The sequence below is a fragment of the Teleopsis dalmanni genome, chromosome 2 (genome assembly GCF_002237135.1).
Source record: "Teleopsis dalmanni isolate 2A chromosome 2, ASM223713v2, whole genome shotgun sequence".
Lineage (NCBI taxonomy): Eukaryota > Metazoa > Arthropoda > Insecta > Diptera > Diopsidae > Teleopsis > Teleopsis dalmanni.
In genome coordinates this window covers 44,290,262-44,299,672 of record NC_051847.1, presented here as the reverse complement: position 1 = coordinate 44,299,672, position 9,411 = coordinate 44,290,262, and the positions used below count along the sequence as shown (strand labels likewise).

The window sequence follows — 9,411 nt, the reverse complement described above, 5'->3', positions numbered from 1 at the left end:
CTAAGTGTGTATTTAAAGCATTTATATAAAAATATTTTTTTAAATAATATTTTGAATAAATAATTTCTTTTTAACAATTTATAAATTGCTAATTTTTTTTTATTTTAAATCACTATTCACTGCTTTGTATCAATGTTTTGGAAATTAATTTAATAAAAGAATAAAGTCCTTGTATAAAATTAGAGATGATCTAAACTATTTGTTTAAATGACTAAATTTTAACCTTGAATATGATTTAAAATTAATACGGAAGAGTTTTTTTTTAACCATAGTTGATAATTTATCGCTATAAAAGTTAATTAAAAATTAACTTCTATTTATTAACTGAAACATATTTGTAGTCTTAATAAATTCAGTAGTCTTTGCTTATGAAATTTTGTTTACTAGGTAGATGCTATGGAAACGATGCTATATTTGTTGCTATATCCGGAACAATACCGGATCTATATTTTGAAAAAATGTATAGAACTTTCTTAACACATTGATGGGCAAGACACAGTAGTTAATAATGGACTCAGTATTTTGGATAATTAATATTCAAACTATTTAACAATTGTTACTATAACAATAACTATTATGTATATTATAATGCTATATATTTATGTTATTTTTTTTCTATCGTGGCTTAAGTAAATTTTTATAAATAAGTTTTGAAAGCTGCTTAATGTTATAGAATATCAAAGACCAAATTGTTTGATGTTTTTTTCGTTTTAATTATTTACATATGTACAGTCCAAAAAGTGTGCACTTAACAGATAAAAACATTTAAATGTGTAAAAAAATATTAAGTCTACAGTCTTTTACTAAACTTTAATGACGATGGTTACAAATAATAAATTAAAAAAAGTTGTTAATCATCGATACTTTCGAGTGAATTAGATAATACCGATTTGGTGCTAAGTGGCGGAGGCTGCCTGGTGCTAACTGCTTCAAGCAGGTTTGCTATATTAGGTAAATTCACTAGCTCATCATTTCCTACAACGTGCGGTTTTTCGCCAGAACTTTTATTCGATTTAGTTAGTTGATAGAATGCTGTGTTGCTGTGTGTGATATTGACAATGGTGCCAGTCAATGGAAGTGTTTCCAACAGTTCAGCTGGACTGCTGAACGCACCGATATTTACTGGAGCAATGCCAGTGAGCACTTGGCCAGATACATTTGTCTGTATGGGTAAAGGAATATTGCCTAAATCGATGTGACTCTTGTTAGTGTGAGCATCGTAGAATGTTAAATCGACGCGTTCTTGACTAAAAATAATAAAATTTATATTTTAAACATTAAAACAAATATTTAATGGAATTATTAATGTTACCCACCTTTCAAAACTGGTATCATTTTCATCTGCTTCAGTTAGTATACCAATTTCATATACAACAGCCTTAACAACATATCTGAAAATAAAGAGTAGTTATAATTACAAGCAAATTTTAAAAAAGAATATAATTTTTCAATAACAAAATAATATTTTTAAGTTCTTTTCCTTTTTATAAAAGTTAATTTTAGTTAAAAATATATACTTACAAATTTTTCTTTGTATCGTTCACACTATTCTTTAGTTCCTCAATGGTGGCATTATCAAATCCCGATTCGTCCAATACTGGCAAGCCTTGTGATAGTACGAATATTGTGGCCAAGGCATAGGCTAATACCATTGTGGTTAAGCGCACATTCATTTTGGACTATTTTGTTTACTACGGAAGACGAAAATCTTAGTTACCCAAGCGCGGTAACGAACTAGACTATACTAATCAAGGAGAGCTGTTGTTTTAAAGTTTATTCCAAATTGACAACTCTTATATAGCTTTTACTCTTAGCTTTATTGTTTTTATTTTCGTTTATTTATTTATTACCTATGTGAGACCCCGTTTCATTAATTCACTTGTTAATTGTTTCATACGATCGCTGGTGTTCTTCGAAGTCGAGTTTTTTTTTGCCGACCCGACGAAGGTGTTTTGAATTCAATAAAATTTTTCCTTTTCATATTATTTTTTTACTTTGGCAAAGAATCGCTAATTAATTGTGCTCGTTTCGAAGTGTTTGCACTACGTCATAAGTAGGCTCATATAATGTATACAATATTATTTACATACAAAAAATGTGTTAATTAAAAGCTTTAACTAAGCTAAGCTAAACCAATAATATAATAAAATATCAGTTTTCATTAATAAATTTTTGATATAAAATTTTTTCACCTATCATAAGATCAACAAAATTTAGCCTGAATGGTTTGCTGACTCATCAAATCTTAAGCTCGATTGACAACAGGTCTATGTGACGTATGAGGAACTTTTGGTCCAGTGAAGCTATTGTTTTTGTGGTATTGTGTTTATATGCTTTGTCTTAAACTAAAAAAGATCAGTTTAAATCAGTTTTGTTGTTGAAAAAAGTAGAAATTGCTGGTATTTGTTACCTAAAATTTGTTATAGATTTAATTATTAATTTTTGGTTTCCAACAGCAAAAAAGCAGCTTAATTTTATATTATATATAGTTGAACTATATATAATTTAAAATATTGTTTAATTAACGGAAAATTCCATTTAAAAAATTTACACTTCGGTGTGATTCAATTTAAAATAAACACTGTAGACAAGATCATTTTTTTAATAATATTTTTTTTTCTTTTTTGATACATATCATAAACTAATATTTCATAACAATTTATTAAACTGTTGACTTAACAATAAAAACAATTAACGGGTCTTGAAGAGACAACTTATTGACTAAATGCCAATAAATAATATAAAAGCAAAATTATTTATTATATTTATTAATTTTTTTTTGTGTTAATATGTAACAAATTTTTATGTACACAACTTTTTGCTAATTAAATAAATTTTAATTTTATTTAATTAAATTTGTGATTATTTGAAAATTCTGTACTGGCATTAAAGTAAACAATGCATTCGGAATGTTTTTAATTCATTTTAAAGTATCATAATCTCTACAACCTACAAAAAAAAACAGATTTTGCAGAGTTTTTCAATAGAAAAGGTGCTTTTAAAGTAGTCTCGACTTGTTACGACATCCAGAAAATTGTTTAGTTGCAGTTACAGGTCTGCAGATATCCTTCCACTGTCTATAATTAGTTTGTTGATTTTCGCCGTTTTACTATGACTTTCATAGCAAGATATCATAAAATATAAAATGAAAACAGAAAACAGAAAATTAAGAAAACTCAAAGTTCAAAAATACAAGTCATGTATTGCTATGGATCAGTTGGCTGATGAACACTGACTCTGAGCTCCAAATTTGGCAGGGCAAGAATTCAACTCTTGATACTTGCAGTATAAAAAAATTATTTACCAATAATTAAATATAAAAAATAACTGCAAAACAACTAATGATGGGTATTTCACAATAGTCGATACGGCTGTATGATAAGCCATAAATTCAGTTAATTAAAAATAATTCAAATTTTTGTTGTTGCAATTCAGTACTATTTGAAACATCTCTATTAAATACAATAGTTTTTATTGAATGATATAGTCACTACCGTTAAAACTGACGTTAAAATCATAATTGAATAAGAAAAAAAAACTTGATCCTTCTCGTTGAATTTAGATAATCTATTAATCTATTGATAGATCTATTAATCAACCTAAATATCAAATATGGTGTTAAACGTATTAATGTTGTTAATACGGTGTGATTTCATTCCTTTATCACAATTTCAAACTTATCTGAGAATGGAAAATATTTAAATAACATTGACCTGCTTTAGAATATGAGGTGAAAGCATCCCTAATTGTCGGTTCCTTATTTGGATGATATTGTAGTCTCAATCATAGTTTTAATAACCTATTGCAGAGTGTTTAGTTTTTTGGAAGAAAATATCCGCATCTTTGCTGTCTATCTACAATTGTGGTTACAATAAACTCTTGCAGAATACCTATTTCTTTTTTCTATACAATTTTCTATACTATATACAATTTTGGATTAGATACATTTATTATTCAAATAATAAATTTTCTAATGTTTCTGATGTCTGCTTTTATTTTTATTTCTGAAATGGGATTAAGGAATTAGACTTTTTTGGTGTAAAAGAAATTGGTTAATGATATCATTATTCTAAAACTGTGATCTGAAATTTCTCACTCCTCAAATCATGATCTGGTTGTTAGAAAATATTTTTTGACTGTACATTTTTAAATTTCTATTGTTGTTTAGAAAAGATTAATCCACATTTTTCTTTTATTGGATTATAGTTTTATAATGATGAGTTTTATTTTATAATGAATTAAGTTTTAAAATAATAGTGAATATTTATATGAGTAGCAAGTGTATAGTTCTTGAAAAATAACTATGTCAATAGAGAAGACTTCAAATTCGATAATAAAGCATAAGGCTAGCTCAGTGGTCTAACACAGGGCTGTCCGAAAGCACGGCCCGTGGCTAATGTTTGTGCGGGCAATTTTTTTTTTAGTGTACTGATAAAATTACATTATTTTATTTTTATGGTATACCTAATTTTAACATTATAATCGTATTTTTATTGTCACTGTATTTACTATGAACGTAATTTGATTGGCCCACGATCGCATCTGGTCTGGACAGCCCTGTTTGATATGCTAGTATCAATTTGTGGTTTAGATTTGATAATGTGCAGTTTTAACACATAACGCTTGTAGTACAAACAGTTCAAACCAATGAATATTTCCATAGATCATTAATGACGAATATTTAACAATATTTGAAAAAATGATTCACTTAATAATATTATATTACGAGTACTTGACTATTACCGACTTTCTATTTAGATTCCTTGTCATGTGACATTTAAAAAATTTGAATCTAAATTATATATAATTACAAAGCATATATTATTATTAATATATTAATAATCATATACATTAATAAATATAGATGAAATTATTGTACTAAAGCAGAAAATAAAAATTTGTGGCTGCTGAATCCAAGAGACTTAAAGATAGATCCAAAATAAAAGCAGCAAAAACTTGATCAGATCAAGTTCTCTAATCAGTGATAATGACGGTTATGTATTTTTGCATGTATGTATAGTAAAAATAATATTTCCGTGAAGTTTGCTTCATCAAAGTCTTACCTACATATATAAAAGATTTATTCAAATAAATAATTATTAATTGATAATTATTACCAAGAGGCTGTTGCAGTGTCAGTAATAAACAAAACTTGTCAAATGTGACAAATTTGTTTATTTACGATTTGCAATTTGCTATTGAATTTTGTAATAAAAAAAAAGAAAAATAAATAAATAAAATACTATAAACAATATTTTAGTCAAATCATTGTTTCGCCTTCTAACACAATTATTTTTAATTACTTTTCAAAACAATTAGTCCATATTGATTATTCAATATTTGTAATATTACACCATCTTTGATTTATAATCTAATCTATTAGTATATAAAAAATATAAGCGTATTTTATCTAATTGTATTATATATGGTAAACTTATATAACAAACAATGGGAATGTTATGCAAAATGTTAACTTTAATATGCCAAACGATTGTAGTGCATCAAAAAATATTTTTATATACCGCAACATTTGATGGATCTTAGTAGTTGAAACAATACTTCAACTCCAAAAAGATTGTGATAAAATATTAGTTTTATCTACAGAAGATACTACTTGATATCAGCTGTCCTATTTTCAGTAAATCCATTGAATTTAAGTTCTTTAAATCGCTATTGCCAATCATGCTAAAGACATTCAATTGCATCTACACATTAATCCAAATTGATTCATCCTAAATTATTATTAACAAAACATGAACATCAGTTTTCATGCTACAATTACTTCATGAAAAATATTACAAACACCTTTACACAACTTCTTGAATCCGCATCCTTCTTTCGCCATCATGTGTCCAAAAAAGTTTACAAGATTTTATCTCCTGCATTTATAATACCTGTACCCAACTTTCAGGTAACATGAGTTCCTTCATGTTATCTGCTGGACTCTTTATCTAGATTTATCTCTTTGTTGGGCAGAATTGAAGACTTCGTTCCAATCTGTTAAAGCTGATCGACCTTTTTGTGTAAGCAGTGAGTTCTTGGGGCGTCGCATCAGATTTCTTTTCATTTCTTCTGAAGCTTCCTTAGATTTATCTTCAAAGAACTGTATCATTTTTGATACACGACCCGATGAGGGTTTACATATTTCTGCCTTCTTCAGGAGTAATTGTTCTTGCAAAAGTCTTTGTTCTTTGACTTTTGTTTGCATATCTTTAACATTCGACGAAAAATTTTGATGGAGAAGACCAGATGATAAATGCTTCGTAAGATTCAATAGTTTATTATGCATGTTTAAAATTTGATACACTACCAAAAATTGAATTTTGAATTTTGAACACAGAAATTTTGTTACAATATTTACAATAAAATTTTTTATTCTGATATATATGTAAATAAGTTTTATACGTAATTTTTTCAAAAATATGTTTGCTGAGTTTATAACTTTTTATAACAAAAATAAAAAACCATTAAATGCCGACCGTTCTTCTTTTATACGAAGAGCTTTTTTTAAAAGAAGCATATTTTATAGATGCCTTCTTATATAATCTTCTCTTCTCTCATATATCTTCTTATAGACGAGTTCAACGGCCGGACTTGCCGGCGGAACTCAAGCACCAAACCTGAACTGAACTTATTAATATTATTAAGTTGAAGGATTCTTCACTACGATCTAAGTCGATCTAAGTTTTTTTCGATAAATTGTATTGAATAGAGAAAAGAGTTATATTTCTTCATTCGATATGAAATGCTTCCATAAGTATTTCTTTTGCTTGTACATCAGTACCGGGAAAACTTCCACCATATGTTTTTAGTCTCCTTCAGTCCTTAAAAAAACTGGAAGTTCCATTAAAGTATGTGTCCACTTTTAGCCATACTTTAACTTATAGTGTGCTATCAATTTTTAGGTGGTTTTCATTTAGTTGAATGGAATCCTTAATTAGTGTTTGCTTGGAAGTGATTTCGAATATTATAATCCTGGTGGATTATCCCCACTAAATTGATACATTCTTTTTAATTGAACTTGAACGTAAACAGGAATAAAAAGTATGTGGTTCAATGTGTTGGAATTTCACCATTCACATTTATTTAATTAGTTCACTGTAGTTCCAGGATAGTCTTAAAGTCTATTCCACTCAAATTAAGACATAGGGAGTGAATTTCAGGATGTTTATGTGATTAACGCTCAAACTATTATATAAGAAAACTCTTAAAAACAATTGCGGTTTTTTTTAAGCGCTTTCATAATAATCTTTTACTCCATCTTGTTAATAAGTATATATACACAATATATATGTATGCAATCTTTTGAATCACCCATCGGATTTACTGGATTTGACTTAGTCCAACTTCTGGTTATACTTTAAACTAAAATTAACAAAGAAAGAAGATAGTTTCGATATCATCCCGGTTATCTAAAAACCTTCTACGATATACTAATGTCAATTCAGGCTGATAAATATGAAAAGTATTTTTAAAATTTGATGATGGTTTCCAGCACTGTGTTTATAAAGAAACACTCCAAACTAGAGTGACGACGTTGTACCCAAAGCCCATTTGAATGCAAATAATCTCCAGTTATGATAAGGAAGCAGCCTATTTTGTATTAATAAAATAAAAAATCCAAATTATAAAAAAATGTTTGTAAACAAATGCCATGGGATCTCTGAAAGACAATATAAATTGCTTAGTAATAAGATATAAAAGAAGGCATTGTGTGTACCTTCATCAAGGAGTGCTTATTTATTTTATTATATACTCTATATATTCATATAGTGTAATTTATATATATCCATTATATATCCATATAATTGTAATTTTATGAATTCTGTAGTTCTTTTGTTTACGTTAAAGTGTGACCAATTCCGATATATAGTGACATTATAAATATTGTTAAAAAAATCACATTATCATTTGGAGAAAATAATCGAATTTCTCAGAAATGTCTGGGCTTACACGCAATAACACTCGTGTTTACGCGTTTATTATTGTTTTTACAAAAATTTGAACTACGTCTCCAAATAAATTACTTATTTTCTTATTAAGTTGTCTGCGCTTCCTTTGCGGTACAGCGAGCCTATTAGCAGCTTCAGTGAGCTTAATTAGCACAAAAATGAAGTAGCGAAATCGTTTCCAAGCTTTAAAGCTTCCCTAGACTATTTAAGTGCAAGCTTAGCTTGCGAGCGGCTTAATTGTATACTGTGAACGTTCAAATCGAAGTAAAATTTTGTAGCGGAAAGAACTGAATAGTCGAGCGGCCCAGCAATAAAACACTTTGCGGCACGATGCGATCGCCCTCATTTTTTGCTGTAAGTTTCTTTATATTAGTTTATTGATATGGAACTTGAATAAAATTAAATTCATTTTATTCATTTATAGGTAATCTGCTTTCTTGTAGTAATTAATTATACCTATGCAGCACCCATCGAATTATTTCCCGGTTTCTTAAGAAATATCAATATAAACACACCTGATAAAACCGATGATATTGTCAAACGACGTGTTTATGAAGAAAATCCCGATGCTGAATTAAAGCAAATTTCTTTACAATCTCTCATTGGTGATTTGGAAGATAGTTTATTCCAATCTGCTTTAAGTGTCAGCAGTTTTGCGGGTAGTGATGATGCCGCAGTCGAAGAGGTAACACCAAAAAGTGACGAGCACACCGTCAACAAACGCAGTACAGACGATAAACCAGTAGATGCTGATAAGCCAACTACTCCAATTCCACAAGATATCGCTGTTGCTAAATCTCTAGCATCAGACGAGATCATACCAATTTTACAACATACACAAAAAGTACCAGAGAAAGAGGGTGTACCAGCACATATAATAATTGATCGTATATCAATACAGCCACATCATGGCAGTTTGCCACTTATACCAGCTTTTCAAGTGCAACACACAAAAGTGAAGGCAGCCGCTATCACTGAAGATGGTTCGAAAGTTGAGAATGTGAAAGTAACGAAAATTAGTTTCAGTGATGCCAGCGCTTTAACATCCACAACGGAGAAGAGCGTCGAAATTAGTCAGAATGCTGAAACCACAAGCAAACCTGCAGTTACGGCAGATACAACCCCGAAAGTAATAGTTACTTCTACTGGTGGTATAACTGGTACTGTGACCACTCAACACGTGGAATCTACTGTTTTATTAGCTGTCAGCACAACGCCAACCCCAACGCCAGCAATTAATGGTGATGAAAAAATCGCAAGTTCTCCAGCAAGCGATATAAATACATCCACTTCAGTGGTGACGGCCATCTCTAGTTCAGCTCCAACTCAGGCGCCAATCAAGGAGCTTAAAGAAGCTGAAAAGGAACTAAAGGAAAAGGTTGCAGAAATTGAAGCTGAGCCAGTCATACTTTCATCAAGAGTTTAAGTGTTGCCTTCGATTTTTTATATTGTGTTTTTT

At 29.3% G+C, this 9,411-nt stretch overlaps 2 protein-coding genes across 2 annotated transcripts; one reads left to right on the top strand and one right to left on the bottom strand.

Annotated features, from left to right (window-relative positions):
* Window positions 1-715: 715 nt before the first annotated feature.
* On the bottom strand, window positions 716-1,799 carry LOC119681289. The gene is made up of 3 exons (XM_038094437.1): window positions 1,522-1,799; window positions 1,317-1,391; window positions 716-1,247 (listed from the first exon to the last, which is right to left on the bottom strand). Exons 1-3 carry the CDS (start codon window positions 1,671-1,673, stop codon window positions 851-853), a joined length of 624 nt encoding a protein of 207 aa, XP_037950365.1. The 5' UTR covers window positions 1,674-1,799; the 3' UTR covers window positions 716-850.
* Window positions 1,800-8,098: 6,299 nt separating this feature from the next.
* Window positions 8,099-9,411, top strand: LOC119681288 (the record flags this gene model as incomplete). Its single annotated transcript, XM_038094435.1, is given in 2 exon segments — window positions 8,099-8,306; window positions 8,377-9,411. Coding segments are annotated over 2 exon segments (1,026 nt in total). The 5' UTR covers window positions 8,099-8,282.

What these genes read in the sequence shown, in the direction of transcription:
- LOC119681289 (XM_038094437.1), bottom strand. Translation starts at nt 1,673, where the DNA reads ATGAATGTGCGCTTAACCACAATGGTATTAGCCTATGCCTTGGCCACA. An exon ending in AACGATACAAAGAAAAATTT is followed by an intron (nt 1,392 to 1,521) that starts GTAAGTATATAT and finishes CTTTATTTTCAG; the next exon opens with ATATGTTGTTAAGGCTGTTG. An exon ending in AATGATACCAGTTTTGAAAG is followed by an intron (nt 1,248 to 1,316) that starts GTGGGTAACATT and finishes TATTATTTTTAG; the next exon opens with TCAAGAACGCGTCGATTTAA.